We start from the raw sequence: 18,562 nt of genomic DNA, 5'->3' as shown, positions 1-18,562 counted from the left end.
TGGAGTACAACCATCAAGTCTTTAACAAACTTCTGAGATACAGAGAGCAGATAGGAGGATAGTAACCAACCTGGCAGAGAGATTGAAGTTGCAACCTAAGGGTCATAAGAATTTGTGTTGCTATAGTCCCTGTAAGGCTGAGTATTCAAAAGAACCAAGACCCAAATAACATAGAGGGAGAATGAGGCAGAAAACAGAAAATTCTCCCTGCCTAGATTCCCTCTACAACTCCACTTGTCAACTAATTGTTTTTTCCGCACAGAAAAGGGAGATTCACTCTCTAGAGAAACTGAACCTAAGAGGCTCACTCATGAACAACAGACAGAGACAGGGAAAGAGTGTGAGGGGTTAAGTAAGAGTCCACTTGAATTCTGAGGCCTTTAGCGCCTTTCTCCATCTTGTTCCTAAAATTCAGCAGCCAGGTGTAAACTCCTGAGAATAAGTAGCACCAGTGGAAAGACCTCCATTTTTCACCATTTAGATAGAAAATTCTTACCAAATGTCCAGCAAAGTGAATGAAATGGAAAATATTCATCCAAGACACCAAGCCATGAAATTTTAGAACATCAGAGTTAAAGGGAAAGTGATAAAAATATTCAGAGATCAATTAGTTCACCTATAAAAGATCAGGAATCAGAATGACATTAGAATTCTCAAGAGCAGCTGTCATCTTGTGTATTTATAGATAAAGAATATTTTCAGACCTGCAAGTTGGCAAAAAAATTTTATCCTTTGTGTTTATTTTCTTAGATACTAGAGAATATTTTCCATCCAAATATCTGAAACCAAGTCAGAGGAAGTCATGGACTGCAGGTCTCAGGAGACTTCATGTAGGAGGATGGAAGTGTCAGGGAGGCTGCTGGACACCCAGCCTAGAAAACAAATGCTTTAGAATGGACCAGGTGGATAATGGAGGTGTGAGGGAAGACATTAAGGGCAAAGAGAAGTTGATTGATTATTTGATTATTTTTAGTATTTAGAGAATTATTAGTGAGAGTTTGAAACATTTCTGAGCGTTCACAATAATTCTAAATTGACATAAAATTAGAATTGAAATAGACACACTTAAGTCCAAGAATATACAAAAAAGGAGATATAATTACAGCAGCCCCACTTGTGATCAATATTTATGAAATAATAATGATGTGAGCATGAGTATTAATATAATACAAATGTGATATAAATACACTGGGGAAACTAGAGTGGGGGGAAGTGTGAGTGTGTGTGCGTGTTTCTGTTTGTGGGTGTGTGTCTATTTGTTATGGGTTGGTGCTGGAGAAAGTCCTCATCTTTCTTACCATGAAATTTTAGAAATTTTCTAAAAATAAATTAAAAAATCAAGAGTCATTATTTAGAAATATGAATATAAATTTCAGAAGAAACTTCTAGAACGTTTCAACATGGCCACCTTTGTGGAGTGTGAGGATGAGAGAGAATATCATTTCAAGTTTCAAAAAAACATATGCACACAATACACAAATCCGTCCATACATATAGATCTGTTAGTAGAATTAAAGTTTTAAAACATTACATATTATTCTGATACATTAATTTGATTTTTTTCTTTCTTCAAGAACAGTAATTTCTTGAGTTTATAATGTACTAAATATTTATATTTTTAAGCATTTTATCATTTTTATTTGTACTGATTATCCTGTATGCTAATATGTAGGTGATTACAGATTTATCTTAATACTTAGCTTGTAGGAGAGTTAGATGTATCTATAATGTAGTAATTTCTTCTCTAAGTCTAGGTGTACTTTCAGTCCTATAATTTAAGTTTATAATGATGTTGGGACCCCTTCATTATGCTTCTTGTAACCTGAATTGCTACAGCAAATGTGCCATTTTTCTCCTTTTCCATCATTTCTTACTTGTGTCTTACCAGCTAAAGTCCAGGAAGAGATTGAATGTGTGGTTGGCAGAAACCGGAGCCCCTGCATGCAGGACAGGAGTCATATGCCCTACACAGATGCTGTGGTGCACGAGATCCAGAGATACATTGACCTTATCCCCACCAACCTGCCCCATGCAGTGACCTGTGATGTTAAATTCAGAAACTACCTCATTCCCAAGGTAAGTTTGTTTCTCCTACACTACAACTCCATGCTCTTGAAGTCCCCAGATTCATAGTATGATCCCAGTCCTCTAACAATACATGATGAGAGAAGTGGAAAATTCATACTTGGGGCAGCTTTCTGGACTCTGCTGTTTCCATTCCAGTTTGGTCCTATGAAGGTTTATAACAGTTCTCAGTATCTAGCAGTTTATGTCTTCCAAATTTGTTCTGCTTCTGTAATAATTTTCTGTGGCTATTCTCAGGTGTTTACATTTCCAAATGAATGTTTAAAGTATCAATTTGTCAGTTTCCCAAAACACTGTGCTGGGATTTTTATCATGGTGACATTAAATCTTTAGATCAATTTAGAAAGAATTGATATCCTGATAGGTTGAATCTTTCAATTCATGGATATGATTATGCTCTTAATTTATTTGGACTTTCTTCTATTTTGTCAGTAATGTTTTGTCTTCAGTTCAGTGGCTTTCACATGTATTATATTTTTTTCTGAAATAAATGATATTTTGATGTAATTATAAGTTGTGTATATAATATATAATAAATATGTAATATATATAATATAAAATAAATATATATAATATTAAAAAATATTTTCAAAACAGAGTCTTGCTATGTTGCACCAATTGATCTTCTGGCTCAAGAAATCCTCCACTTCATCCTCTTGAGTAGCTGGGATTAAAGTTGTATGCCCTTGCACCTGGCTTTTAAATAATATACTCAAAAAAATGTCTTTTCCATTTCTTTGTTTCTAGCACATGGAAATATAATTGATTTTATTATTTTGATGATCTTACATCAAGCAAATTTACTTAGCTTTGCTAATGTTTTGTTTGTAAATTTATTTGTAATTTCTATGTATCCTGTGATCTGTTTTAATATTTATTTCTTATTTTTCAATTCTTATAACTCAATTTTCTCTTTATTGCTTTATTTCACGGTTAGGATTTCCAGGACAGTGTTGAATAATTCATGATGGTGGGCATCCTTGTTTCATATATGATGTTCAGGATGAGTGGAGGTTTAGCATCTCACCAGTGAGAATAATGTTTTATGTATATTTTTGTAATTAAAAAATCGATTAGAGAAGGTTGCCTTCTCCTACTTTTGATGATTTTTTTCTGATCATGAATGTTTATACAATTTGATCAAATGGAGTCTCTGCATCAATTGATATGGCCATATATTTTGTCCTGCATATACGTATAATATATATATATTAGTTAAAATACACACAAATGCACACACAAAGACATATACAGCTGGATTTTATTTGCTACGTTTTTTCAGGTTGTTTGAACTTATATTTATAAGAGACATCAGTTTGCAATTTTTCTTCCTCAAAATTTTCTTGTCAGATTTCTGATATTGAGGAAATGTTGGCTTTATAAAATAAGGAAGATCATGTTCCCTATTGTGATTGTTTTTATAACCTTTTCTCACTTCTGTATTTTTTTCGTGCTCACTTAGTTCTGTCTTTGGAGTGAATCATAAGTTTTGGTTAAGTGCCAGTTATGACATATGAAAAAATGCAGAACGTCAGATGAAGTTCATCTTCTTCCAGAAAGGGTTCATTCCTCCTGTGCTAGGCAGACAGAATTATGCAACACCTTCTACCTCCATTCAGAATTAGATATGAACATAGTCAAAAATTTTTTTTTTCAATTTTTTTATTATACTTTAAGTTCTGGGATACATGTGCAGAATGTGCAGTTTTGTTACTTAGGTATACACGTGCCATGGTGGTTTGCTGCAGTCATCAACCTGTCACCTACATTAGGTATTTCTCCTAATGTTATCCCTCCCTTACCCCCCCCACCCCCCACAGGCCCCGGTGTGTGATGTTCCCATCCTGTGTCCTTATTGTTCAACTCCCACTTAAGAGTAAGAAAATGCGGTGTTTGGTTTTCTGATCTTGTGATAGTTTGCTGAGAATGATCGTTTCCAGCTTCATCCATGTTCCTGCAAAGGACATGAAATCATCTTTTTAATGGTTGCATAGTATTCCATGGTGTACATGTGTCACCTTTTCTTAATCCAGTCTATCACTGATGGACATTTGGATTGGTTCCAAGTCTTTGCTATTGTGAATAGTGCCACAATAAACATATGAAACACAGTCAGAAATTGACTGTAGCCATCAGCTGACCTCTCTGAGATTCCCCCATGTCTGCAACCCTGAGTAATTTTTGTCTCAGCAGCTTTTCCAGTGCCTTCTAACACATGGCTTCTGTGTTTACTGAGACTTTTTAGTTGCTATGCTGCAAGTTGCTCCATTCCACTTGAAGCAAGTACATATTGCCATTATAAAGAAATAAAATCACAAAAATTTAACTTTGAGAGGAAAAAGGATTGGAGTTTGTTAAGGATGAAGTCACTATTGCCATCTTATAGGGAAGAGGGCATTCTGAATGTCTGTATTGTGCCGTGTGGAATCCACTAGACACAGGTACCTATTGAGCACCGGAAATGTAATGAATGCAACTGAGGAACTGGAATTAACATTTCATTTAGTTTTCATTACTTTAAATTTAAATACAAATAACCATGGATTATTCATGGCTACCATGCTACACAACACATATCTAAGTTTTTAATTTTCTGTAATACAGAGTTGGAAATATCTCATTTTCAATTATGCAGTACTAAAAGCCTGAATAGCTAAAAACAATTTAAGGTGGGTGCAATTTCATTTGGCTAAACCTTTACTTGCATGGATTGAATGTATTTTTATTCCTTATTTATCATACTTTGTATAAATATTTATGTTTTGCTAAAGAAAAGGCCAGGTGTGGAGGCTCACACTTGTAATCCCAGCACTTTGGGAGGCCAAAGTGGAAGGATCATTTGCACCCAGGAGCTGGAGGCCAGCCCAGGCAACATAGTGAAACCCATTCTCTACAGAAAATAAAAAAATTAGCTGGGCGTAGTGGCATGTGCCTGTAGTCCCAGCTACTTGGGAGGCTGAAGTGGGAGGATTGCTAGAGCCCGAGAGATTGAGGCTGCTGTGAGCTATGGTCGTAACACCACACTCCAGCCTGGGTGACAGAGCAAGGCCCTGTCTCAAAAAAAAAAAAAAAAAAGGAAAAAAGAAAAGAAATATCATGTATTCAATTATTTGGTATCTCCCCACTCCCACATTATTGGGAATATTAGAAAATCTATAGCAACTATTATGTATCATAATATCTTTCTATTAGAATGAATATATTTGTGTGTAGGCATATAGTATAATATATGGAAATGTGTATATATCTACATTTTACTCTGTACATTTATCTGCATTTATCTATCATCTATCTACCTATGTAATCTAATCTGTCACATTTAACACCTAAGTACTTCGGTATATAATTCCCCAAAACAAGGACTTTCTCCTACATAATAATAATAATAAGATTCACACTCAATGAATTATTATCAATAGGTTAATATTATCTAATATCTTACAATTATGTTTTCCCAGTTATACTAAAATATCTCTTATAGCTTTTTTTTGGTGGACTTCCTGTAGTCCAGTCAAGGAACAAGCCTTTAATTTGGTTATCTTGTTTTGTTAGTCCTCTTTCATCACTAACGGGTTTTTTTAGTTTGTTTCACTTTAATATACTGACAGTTTTTAAAAATCCTGTCCCCTTGTTATGTAAAATGTTGCTCAGTCTGGTTTTGTTTGAATGCTCTTTTGACAATTAGATTCCAGTTATGTGTTTTTGGCAAGAAAGTTACGTAGGTGATGTTATATATGTGCTATTGCATCACATGTGCAGTCTACATTTTGTAATGGTGTGTCTGCTAGTCTCTCCATTGTTGGGGTTCTGTTTTTCATATGCAGTTAATAAAAAGATGGCATGGTACTTTAAGATCTTGTGAATATTACTTTCCCAATTAATTTACCCAGTAGTTTTAAAGTTAATGGATGATCCTTGCCTGAATCTATGGTCCTACCTGAATGGCCGCAAAAATGATGATTTCTCCACTTTTATCATTCCTTCTGTGTTTTTTAGGTTGGATTACTCTATAATGAAGAGTTCCCCCACATATTTTAATGAAAGGAAACATATAACATTTCTGTGATCAACCCTTCAATTGATTTTAGTGTACTTGTTGATATTATCTCAGAAGTCATTTTTAATAGATCAGACCTTGATTTAAAAAAACTCTATGAACAGATTCCAAATTCTCCTGACTCTTTAAGAGCCAGCAGAGGCTTCTATTTAAAAATCTTCATCTGGAAGTCCTAGCCAGGGCAATCAGGCAAGAGAAAGAAAGAAAACGTGTTCAAATAGGAAAAGAAGAAATCAAACTATCTCTCTTCACTGACGATATGATTGTACACCTAGAAAACCCTGAAGACTGTGCCAAAAGGGCCCCTGGAAGTGATAAATGACTTCAGTAAAGTTTCAGGATACAAAATAAATGTACAAAAATCAATAGCATTTTTACATATCAGTAACATTCAAGCTGATAGCCAAATCAAGAATGCAATGCCATTTACAATAGCCACAAAACATTAAATCCCTAGGAATATATCTAACCAAGGAGGTGAAAGATCTCTCTAAGGAAAACTACAAAACACTACTGAAAGAAATCGTAGATGACACAAGCAAATGGAAAATCATTCCATTCTCATGGGTTGGAAGAATCAATACCGTTAAAATTGCCATACTGCCCAAAGCAATCTACTGATTCAATGCTATTTCTATCAGACTACCAGTGTCTCTTGTAAAATTCATATGGAAACAAAAAAGAGCCTGAATAGCCAAAACAAACCTAAGCAAAGAGAGCAAAGCTGGAGTCATCACGCTACCAGACTTCAAACTATGCTATAAGGCCACAGTAACCAAAAAAGTATGGTACTAGTACAAAAACAGACACACAGACCAATAAAACATAATAGAGAACCCAGAAATAAAGATGCATACCTACAGCCATCTGATCTTCAGGAACGCTGACAAGAAATAGGCAGTGGGAAAGGACTCCCTATTCAATAAATGATGCTGGGATGGCAGGGTGGCCATATGCAGAATGAAACTGGACCCCATTCTTTCACCATATACAAATATGAACTCAAGATGGATTAAAGTTTTAAATGTAAGACATCAAACTATAAGAATTGCAAAAGAAATACCTAGGAAACACCATTCTGGACATTGGCCTTGGGAAAGAATTCATGACTAAGTCCTCAAAAGCAATCACAATGAAAAAAAAGATATGTTAATTAAAATCGATACATTAATTTAGTTACAAACTAAAGAGCTTCTGCATAACAAAAGTAACTATTAACAAGGTAAACAGACAACCTACATACTTTGTAAATACAGAAATATTTACACAGTATGCATCTGACAAAGGTCTAATGTCCTGTAAGGTAATTAAACAATTGAACAAACAAAAAACAATGCCATTAGAAAGTGGGCAAAAAACATGAGCAGACACTTCTCAAAAGACATACAATTGGCCAATAAACATATGAAAAAATGCTTCACATCACTAACCAGAGAAATGCAAATCAAAACCAAAATGGGATACCATCTCACATCAGTCAGAATGGCTATGATTAAAAAGTCAAAAAATACTATTCACAATGGCAAAGGATTGGAATCAACTTAAATGCCCATCAACAGTGGACTAGATAAAGGAAAGATGGTGCAAATACACCAGGAAACAGTATGCAGCCATAAAAATGAATGAAATATTGTCTTTTGTAGCAACATAGATGCAGTTGGAGTGAATTAACGCAGGAACAGAAAACCAAATATTGTACATTCTCACTTACAAGGGGGAGTTAAACATCAGTACCCATGGACATAAAGATGGCAACAGTAGACACTGGGGATACTAGATGGGGGCTGGAGGGAAGGAAGGTTGAAAAACTACCTATGGGGTACTGTGCTCTCTACTTGGGTGATGGAATTATTTGTACCCCAAACTTCACCATCACACAGTATACACGTGTAACAATCCTGCAAACAAACAACAACGAAAAGGTAATCCATGTGTGAGATGTGTGAAAACTGAAGTGATGAAATACAGCAGCAAGTGGGGATGTACACTAGGGTCCAAGCACGATGATAAACAGGGCATTCAGAAGGCTGCCCCCAAGTACTCAAATGCTCAGGACTTCAAATGCAATTAATTGGAGGGGACTTTAGCAAAGTCACTGCCACTTGCTTTAAATTCATCCTGCTTCTTACTAGGTCTGTCTGGGTGGGAATATAACTTCTTTGGACCTCAATTTTCTTATCTATTGATCAAAGAAATTGGACTAGGTGATTTCCATCGCTTCTTCCCACGCTTTGACTTCTTTATAACTTAGTTTGTATGTTTTGCTGTTTCCAGGGTACGACCATAATAACATCACTGACTTCTGTGCTGCACGATGACAAAGAATTCCCCAACCCAGAGATGTTTGGCCCTGGCCACTTTCTGGATAAGAGTGGTAACTTTAAGAAAAGTGACTACTTCATGCCTTTCTCAGCAGGTAATAGATACTCATTTTCATCTGTCCTTCAGGTGATATGACACCTTTTTGGGATCAGTTGACTCTTACCTGATGCCTCTTCTGGGGTCTGGCTGAATTGCTTTGCAGATCATTAGCACCGTTCCCTATGCCTACGCAATTTCCCTGCTGATGAACATCCCCGTTATTCAGCCAGATTAGTGGGGCTTTGGGGCGTTCATCCAGTTTTTCAAACTGAAAAAGCTAGAGTGTAGGTGAATTTAATTCTGCCTCTAGATACATCACTGAGCTGCCCAAGAGCTCCTCTTACTGGGTGAAACTTATTTAGACATTTCTTATCTGCTATGAGAAAGGTATCTAATTCCATGACTTTGAAAATCTGCCCTGTGGTGTCCTTTGCTCCCTAGACTGAGCTCTGGATCTGAGACAAGTATCTGAGAGCAGAGAATGGGCTCTTAAGAGGCTCACTTCTGATTTAGAGAAGTAGACAAGTAAACAGAGCATTGTAATCTCATAGGAAGAAAGTTGCCAGAGGGGAAAGCACAGGGTGTTGGGGAGCTTAGCAGAGGAAGCTGCCTGCTTCCTGCTCATTCACAGGCCATACCACTTCCAAGAGGAAGGAAGCTTAAGCTACCTCATTGGAGCAGGAAGCCGGACAAGAAGAGAAGGTAGGGAACTTTTACAGAGGTAATGGACCCCAGTAGCAGGACATTTTCTGTAGATCTAGGTGATTAGAACCTGCCAACAAATTTCAGGGTCAGGAAACCCTGAGAATATAGAAGGATAGTCTGCGATTATTCCAGAGTACCTTGATCTCCCTCCACTTACGATCATACATCTTGGATATTCAGTCTCTACAGCTAAAGTGTGTGGTGAGTCTGTGGACATAGAGTTCCCTTCATTTTTTTCTCTGGCTTTTGATCTCTGCTTTGGATCTGGCACTGTATACACTAATAATGTCCAGAACTGAGATCTTTTAAGGATCTCATGTTTTAGCAGGATAGAAAAACAAATACACAGATAATAGAATTCCAGGTGATTCACGCTCCAGTGGAAGCATGAATATGATGAGGAAACCTGGAGAGAGTGAGGTTCTATTGACTAGGGATCACAGAAATCAAAAAGAGGAAATGACATGAGACATAAATTCTGAAGGAAGTGTAAGAGTAGAGCTTTTTAGACAGATGGGACAGCAAGAGATAACGCTTGAAACTTTGTGGTGTGTTGAAGAATGGATATGCCTAGAGCTGAGAGTGGAGGAGATGAAGAATGGAAGGAGTGATATAGAATGTCAGCCTGGAAACAGAATGTGAAGAGTCAGGTCAAGCCATTTGGCCCGTATCCCATAGGACAGATGGGTGTCGTTTAAAGTTGTAAAGTGAGAGAGTGACCTGTTTAGACATGTACTTTTGAAAGTACACGAAGAAAAAATATTTGGCTAAATATTGTGCCAGAGGTACAAAGGGGAGCACAATATATGAGCCTTCTCCTTTCAGCCCTTCTTCCTTGTGAGTTCATTTCTAGAAAAAGACTGATGGAAACTAGTAGTGTCAAAAGAGCAGTTATAATGTGGGAATACTTAGTGAAGTGCATGGCATAGAGCTGATACTCCATAAATATTTGTTGAGTGAAGGGTACTTAGTAACATAAGATATTAAGTAGATAGGAAATGTATCCATTTTTCTTTCTGTGTATCCAACCTTCCTTCCAGCCATTCTGCCTTCAATCCATCCATCTATTTAATCATTTATCAAATAGGTACTGCACACTTTTTGTGACTGTTCATGACCTAATGTTCAGGGAACAAATCCTCTATGTCTGTTATTTTCAGGAAAACGGATGTGTGTGGGAGAGGGCCTGGCCCGCATGGAGCTGTTTTTATTCCTGACCACCATTTTGCAGAACTTTAACCTGAAATCTCAGGTTGACATGAAGGATATTGACATCACCCCCATTGCCAATGCATTTGGTCGTGTGCCACCCTTGTACCAGCTCTGCTTCATTCCTGTCTGAAGAAGGGCAGATGGTCTGGCTGCTGCTGTGCTGTCACCTGGAATTCTCCCTTATCAGGGCCATCACCCTCTTCCTTCCCACTATGAGGGATATCTTCTCTGACTTGTCAACCCACATCTTCCCATTCCCTCAAGATCCAGTGAACAAACCCCCATTAAAGAGAGTTTCTTGGGTCACTGCATACGTATATCTACTATTCTCCACACTCTGTAACACTTGTATTGACCACCACATACGCTAATACTTATCTACTGCTGAGTTGTTAATATGTTATCACTATAAAACAAAGAAAAATGATTAATAAATGACAATTCAGAGCCATTTATTCTCTGCATGTTCTAGATAAAAAGGATTGTTATTTGCTGGGTCAGTTCTTAGATTTCTGGCTTTTGAGTAAAATGAAAGTGAGAAATGAAAGAAAATAGAATGTGAAGAGGCTATGCTGGACCTCATAATGTTAAGCACAAAAAGGGAGAAAGGTAAGAGGGTAGGAAAGCTGTTTTGGCTGAGTGTCACCTAGAATTACTGGAGGTCTGGATTTGGAACAGAAAAACTATGTCCAGAAGCAGCTGTAACCTATAGGGAGATACTGGAACAATCAGCCATAAGAGGAATGAACATTAAGTGTTTGAATTCATGCTCTGATTTTGTGTTACTGTAAACACAAGATCAAGATTTGGATAATCTTTTTCTTTGTGTTTCCAACTTAGATCATGTCTAAATATATGCTTTCGTATTGCTAATCATGTGTTAATGGCTGTTATTCTTCTCTTCCAAACAAGAGCAAAATCTCCAGAAATCCTCAGCAGGTTTTATTTTTTTCTATTTTGCACCGCATCCTTTTTTTTTTTTTTTACTGAATATAAATGCAATGGTAATTAGATGCTACGATCCTGAAATTATTGGCCTTATGTCAACTCTAAAGCTTAAACAAGTGAACAACTGATAGACATCAAATTCTAGTCATCTTTTTTTCCTTCCGTCTTGAAGTGTATGAAATGAGAAGTGACACATTAACTTTTTCTCAGCTCATCTCCAAGAGAAAGCCATTTATACTTATTGTGCATTTGTAAGATTACACATGTGTATAGTTTTATAAACATACACATGTATGTCTGTATAGGTGTATATTTACACATAATATATACATGCATGTATATATGAGATTAATAGTAGCTCTTTAATATACTGGGTTTATATTGCACACATTATATTATATAACTTGCTGGGGATTTTTTAACTTCTTTTATTTTAGGTTTGGAGGTCCACACGCAGGTTTGTTAATATTGGTAAACTCATGTCACAGGGTGTTTTTGTACATCTTATTTCATCACTCGGGTACTAAGCCTAGTACTCAATAGTTATTTTTTTTCTGCTCCTCTCCCTTCCTCCCACCCACCACCCTCATACTGTCCCTAGTGTCTGTTGTTCCTTTCTTTGTGTTCATGAGTTCTCATCGTTTAATGCCCACTTATAAGTGAAAGCATGTGGTATTTGGTTTTCTGTTTCTGTTAGTTTGCTAATGATACTGGCCCCAGATCCATGAATTTTCCTGCAAAAGACATGTTTTGTACTAAACAATATGCCAGGAAAACTTCCAAGGTGGTAGAAACATAGGCAAGTCATTTCATTGGGCAGATTACAGAAGAGAAAATGGAAATGGCTATTAAAAGTATTAAAATAGCTTAAAAATAAAAAGGATACATTAAAGCTATATTACTTGTAGTATTAGCAATAAAGCAGACATTTCCTTATTTAACCGATAGATAATATAGAGCAACTTTTTCACCAACACTACTATCCCATGACTGTGTTGAGCTTAAAGCACAGAGTGAGCAATGGTTGTGTTAGCAATGTTGCCCAAAGTTGCCCTCCAGGTGGACTAAAGTTTCTCTAAGTTAAGTGAAAATCATAGGCATTAATAGTGATAAGAGTCTTACAATACGGAGTCTTTTTCTAGTGTTGTGGGAAATGCTGTCAATAGTATGAAACCATGAAACCATTGACTTCTCATCCTGGTTTGCAATATGAATGTCTCTGGTTATGGGCATTGGGAGGTTTGGTAAATTTTCTGTGTGCCCCACACATCAGGAATGAGACTCGTCCTTTAAAATTAATCTAGTTTCAGATTATAGGGCTTCAGGAACAGTATCAGGTCCCAGTTTTAGTAATTTCGTAGAAGAAAATGGGATTAGAGAAATCTAGAAGAATTCAGGATCTAGTCTAGCCTGTAGGTAGATAACAAGAACTAGAAAACAATGTACAAGGCTACAATCCAATAATAGGTCTAACTTTTCTCTACAAACATACTTTTTCTCTACATTGATCACAGAGGAATCTCAGATTTATTGTTTATTTCTATTTTTTAACTTTTAGGTTCAAGTTACATGTGCAGGTTTGTTGTGAAGCTTAATTTCATGTCACAGGAGTTTGGTATACAGATTATTATTTCATCACCCAGATAATAAGCATAGTACTTGATAGGCAGTTTTTCAATTTTCACCCTCCACTCTCAAGTAGGCCCCAATGTCTGTTGTTCCCGTCTTTGTACCCATGTGTTCTCAATGAGTGTTCTCAATAAGTGAGAACATGCACTGCTTGGTTTTCTGTTCCTGTGTTAGTTGTCTTAGAATAATGGTCTCCAGCTCCATCCATGTTCCTGCAAAGGACCTGATCTTGTTCTTTTACGTGGCTGTGTAGTATTCTTCAGTGTATATGTACACATTTTCTTTACTCAGTATACCATTGATGTGCATTTAAGTTGATTCCATGTTCTTGCTATTGTGAATAGTGCTGCAATGAACATATGTATGCATATGTCTTTATGGCAGAACAATTTATATTCCTTTGGGTAGTATATACCCAGTAATGGGATTGCTGAGTTGAGTGGTAATTGTGTTTTAAGTTCTTTGATAAATCACCAAAGTGCTTTCCAAAGTGGCTGAACTAATTTACATTCCCACCAGGAGTCTATAAGCATTCCTTTTGCTCTGCAGCCTTGCTAGCATGTGTTATTTTTTGACTTTTTATTATGATAGCCATTCTGACTGGTGTGAGATGGTATGTCATTGTGGTTTTGATTGGCACTTCTCTAATGGTTAGTGATGTTGGACATTTTTAAATGTTCGTTGGCTGTATGTATGTACGACTTCTTTTGAAAAGTGTCTGTTCATGTTCTTGGCCCACTGTTTAATTGGATTGTTTTTTGCTTTTTAATTTGTTTAAGTTCCTTATGGGTTCTGCATGTAAGACCTTTGTTGGATGCATAGTTTGCAAATATTTTCTCCCATTCTGCAGGTTGTCTCTTTACTTTGTTGGTAGTTTCTTTTGCTGTGGAGAAGCTCTTTAGTTTAATTAGGTCTCGTTTGTCAATTTTTGCTTTTGTTGCAATCACTTTTGGCATCTTTATCATGAAACCTTGCCAGGCCTTATGTCTAGAATGGTATTTCCTAGATTATCCTCCGAGGTGTTTATAGTTTTAGGTTTTACATATAAGTCTTTAATTAATCTTGACTTTTATATATGGTGTAAGGAAGGGATCTACTTTCAGTCATCTGCATATGGCTTGCCAATTATTTCAGCACCATTTATTGAAGAGGGAGTCCTTTTCCCATTGCTTGTTTTTGTTGACTTTGTTGAGGATCAGATGGATATAGGTGTGTAGCATTATTTATGGGCTCTGTATGTTGTTCCATTGGTCTATGTGTCTGTTTTTGTACCAGTACCATGCTGTTTTGGTTATTGTAGCCTTATAGCATAGTTTGAAGTGAGGTAATGTGATGCCTTCATCTTTGTTCTTTTTGCTTAGGATTGCCTTGGCTATTCAGATTCTTTTTTGGTTTCATATAAATTTAGCATAGTTTTTTCTAATTCTGAGAATAATGTCATTGATAGTTTGATAGAAATAGCATTGAATCTGTAAATTGTGTTGAGTGATATGACCGTTTTAATAACATTGATTCTTCCAATCTATTAGCATGGAATGTTTTTCCATTTGCTTCTGTCATCTCTGATTTCTTTCATCAATGTTTTGTAGTTTTCTTTATAGAGCTCTTTCACTTCCCTGTTTAGCTGTATTCCTAGGTATTGTACTCTTTTTGTGCCTATTGTGAATGGGATTGTGTTCTTGATTTGGCTGTCAGCTTGGATGTTGTTGGTATATAGAAATGCTGTGAATTTTTGTAGATAAATCTTATATCCCAAAACTTTGCTGAAATTGTTTATCAGATCAAGGAGCTTTTGGGAACAGACTTTGGGTTTTCTAGGCATAGAATCATATCATTTGCAATGATAGATTGACTTCCTGTCTTCCAATTTGGGTGAGTTTTATTTCTTTCTCTTGCCTGATTGCTCTGGCTAGGACTTCCAATACCATATATAATAGGAGTGGTAAGAGATGGCAACCTTGCCTTGGTCCCGTTTTTAAGGGAAATGCTTCTAGCTTTTGCTCATTCAGTATATGTGGCTGTGGGTGTGTCTTTGATCACTCTTATTCTTTTCTTTCTTTATTCCTCCTTTGTCTTTCTCTCTTTCTTTTAAAATTATTATTGTTTACTAGATAAGATGGCTCTTACTATTTTGATGCGTGTTTCTTAAAAGCCTGCTTTGTTGAGGGTTTTTTGACATGAAGGGATGTAGGATTTTATCAAAGGCCTTTTCTGCATATATTGAGATAATCACATAGTTTTTGTTTTTAATTCTGTTTATGCGATGAATCACGTTTGCTGATTTGTGTACATTAAACCAATCTTACATATCAAAGATAAGGCCTAATTGACTGTAGTGGATTAACTGTTTAATATGCTGCTGGATTCAGTTTGCTGGAATTTTGTTGAGGACTTTTGCATCAATATTTATCAAGGATATTGACCTGAATTTGTGTGCATTTGTGTGTGTGTGTGTGCGTGCCAAGTTTTGATATTGGGATGATGGTTGGCCTTAAAGAATGGGTTACTGAGGTATCCCTGCTACCCATTTTTTGGGAATCATTTCCATAGTAATAGTTCCTGTTCTTTATACATCTGGTTGAATTCAGCTATTGATCCATCTGGTCCTGGGCTTTTTTCCTAGTTGGTAGGCTTTATATTGCTAATTCAATTTTGGAACTCATTATTGGTTTGTTCAAGGATTTGATTTCTTCCTGGTTCAATCTTGGGAGGTTGTATGTCTCCAGAAATTTGCCTGTTTCTTCTAGGTTTTCTAGCTTGTGTGCATAGAGTGTTTATGGTAGTCTCTGATGGCTTTTGTATTCTTGTGGGTTTGGTGGTAATGTGCCAAGACCAGCTCAGTCAGGGAGATCCTAACCCAGCAGCAGTAGAGGAATTAAAGACACATGCACAGAAATATAGAGGTGTGAAGTGGGAAATCAAGGGTCTCACAGCCTTCAGAGCTGAGAGTCCTGAACAGAGATTTACCCACGTATTTATTAACAGCAAGCCAGTCATTAGCATTGTTTCCATAGATATTTGATTAACTAAAAATATCCCTTATGGGAAGTGAAGGAATGGGCCGAAATAAAGGGATGAGTCTGGCTAGTTATCTGCAGCAGGAACATGCCCTTAAGGCACAGATCACTCATGCTATTGTTTATGGTTTAAGAATGCCTTTAAGTGGTTTTCCATCCCGGGTGGGCCAGGGGTGGGCCAGGTGTTCCTTGCCGTCATTCCGGTAAACCCACAACCTTCCAGTGTGGGCATTATGGCCATCATGAACATGTCACAGTGCTGCAGAGATTTTGTTTATGGCCAGTTTTGGGGTCAGTTTATGGCCAGATACTGGGGGGGCCTGTTCCCAACATGTCCCCCTTATTTTATTTGCAAAGCAATAAAAGCAAGGGCAGCTTTGTCACGGTGAGCTACTTCTCTCAGGATTCAGGATCCACATCTGCAGACTACAAAGGCAGACAACACAGATTAAAAGCACAATCGTCATTGAAACCACAGAGCTTCCAAGTGTTTTTATGCTGCTAATTTGTCTGCAGCTCCTTCAAGCACCCCAGTGCCTGGCATTAAGGTCAGGTGTGCCTGGGGTGCTTTAAGTATTTGTACTTTTCATTTTGCAATATCTAAAAACAAGTTTGTAGAGTGTCCTTCTAGATCCTTTTTTATTCTTACCTAAATTTTGATCTTGTTAAGCCACAAATCCTTATGTTTAGCTCCTACAATGGGCCATATCATTTGAGGTTGAGGTGCCACTATACTGCCATGGTTCCAGATAATAGGAACTTTTGCTATACTTCTTATCATTTCTACCATCTGACCATTTTGTTCAGACCATCTGCTCCTATAATTGAGGCATACTAGCATACTGCCATCAAAAACCTATTTGTAAACAAAATAGAGGCCGGGCGCGGTGGCTCAAGCCTGTAATCCCAGCACTTTGGGAGGCCGAGACGGGCGGATCACGACGTCAGGAGATCGAGACCATCCTGGCTAACATGGTGAAACCCCGTCTCTACTAAAAAATACAAAAAACTAGCCGGGCGAGGTGGCAGGCGCCTGTAGTCCCAGCTACTTGGGAGGCTGAGGCAGGAGAATGGCGTAAGCCCGGGAGGCGGAGCTTGCAGTGAGCTGAGATCCGGCCACTGTACCCCAGCCTGGGCGACAGAGCGAGACTCCGTCTCAAAAAAAAAAAAAAAAAAAAAAAAAATAGAACCTGGTCAGAAATAATGAACATACTTGTTTAGGAAGATGGCATTGCAGAACAGGCAGAGGTGCTGCACAGCGATTCCTATGGAATCATTATTAATTGGTCCCCTAAGGAGATGTTAACTTGAATTGCACCTCTCAGTCTATGTGCCAAGGCTACACTATGTTCAGATGGTCTGAACAAAATGGTCAGATGGTAGAAATGATAAGAAGTACAGCAAAAGTTCATGAACATGTCACACTGCTGCAGAGATTTTGTTTATGACCAGTTTTGGGGTCAGTTTATGGCCAGATTTTGGGGTGCCTTTTCCCAATAGTAATGTCCCCTTTATCACTTCTTGTTGTGTTTATTTGGATGTTCTCCTTTTATTAGTGTAGCTAGCAATCTATTGATCTTATTTATTCTTTCAGAAAACAAACTGGATTCATTGGTCTTTTATATGGCTTTTCATGTCTTGACTTCCTTCAGTTCAGCTCTGATTTTGGTTATTTCTTGTCTTCTGTTAACTTTGGGGTTGTTTTGCTTATTGTTTTATTGGTTTCTCTAGGTGTGATGTTAGGTTCTTAATTTGAGATCTTTCTAATTTTGTTTTGATTTCCAACTCTTAAGTTCAGGGGTACTTGTGCAGGATATGCAGCCTTGTCACATACTTAAACGTCTGCCATGGTGAAGTAGCTGCACAGATCATCCCATTAACTAGGTTTAAGCCCAACATCCATTAGCCGTTCTTCCTGATGCTTTCCCTCCTCCAACTCCCAACCCTCTGACAGGTCCCAGTGTGTGTCTTTCCCTTAATGTGTCCAGGTATTCTCATCATTCACCTCCCACTTATAAGTGAGAACATAAAGTATTTGATTTTATGTTCCTGTGTTAATTTGCTGAAGATAATAGCTTCCAGCTCCATCCCTGTCCCTGCAAAGGACATAATCTTGTGTCTTTTTATGGCTGCATAGTAGTCTATGGTGTATATGTACCATATTTTCTTTATCCAGGCTATCATTGATGAACATTTAGGTTGATTCCATGTATTTGCTACTGTGAATAGTGCTGCAATAAACACACATGTGCATGTATCTTTTATTTATTTATTTATTTTTGAGGCAGACTCTCACTCTGTTGCCCAGCTGGAGTACAGTTGCATGATCTCAGCTCACTGCAACCTCCACCTCCCAGGTTCCAGTGATTCTTCTGCTCCAATCTCCCGAGTAGCTGGGATTACAAGCCTGCATGACCATGCCTGGCTAATTTTTCCATTTTTTTCGTAGAGACAGAGTTTCACCATGTTGGCAAAGCTGGTCTCAAATTTCTGACTTTAAGTGATCCACCCACCTCCCAAAGTGTTGGGATTACAGGCATGAGCCACC

The 18,562-nt window shown here is 37.4% G+C and overlaps 1 protein-coding gene across 2 annotated transcripts in view; it reads left to right on the top strand.

Annotated features, from left to right (window-relative positions):
- Positions 1-11,293, top strand: part of LOC117083693 (cytochrome P450 2C18) — a 36,988-nt gene extending 25,695 nt beyond the window's left edge. For both annotated transcript variants that reach the window (XM_033211640.1, XM_033211650.1), the window contains 3 exons: positions 1,889-2,076; positions 8,417-8,558; positions 10,369-11,293. In XM_033211640.1, coding sequence (XP_033067531.1) covers positions 1,889-2,076; positions 8,417-8,558; positions 10,369-10,550 — 512 coding nt within the window. In that variant the 3' untranslated portion in view covers positions 10,551-11,293. The remainder of the gene's footprint in view (positions 1-1,888; positions 2,077-8,416; positions 8,559-10,368) is intronic.
- The last annotated feature ends 7,269 nt before the right edge of the window (positions 11,294-18,562 follow it).

Source organism: Trachypithecus francoisi, unplaced genomic scaffold (genome assembly GCF_009764315.1).
Source record: "Trachypithecus francoisi isolate TF-2019V2 unplaced genomic scaffold, Tfra_2.0 Contig00382, whole genome shotgun sequence".
NCBI lineage: Eukaryota > Metazoa > Chordata > Mammalia > Primates > Cercopithecidae > Trachypithecus > Trachypithecus francoisi.
The sequence above is the reverse complement of the archived record's forward strand: the minus strand, read 5'-3'. Positions and strand labels throughout refer to the sequence as shown.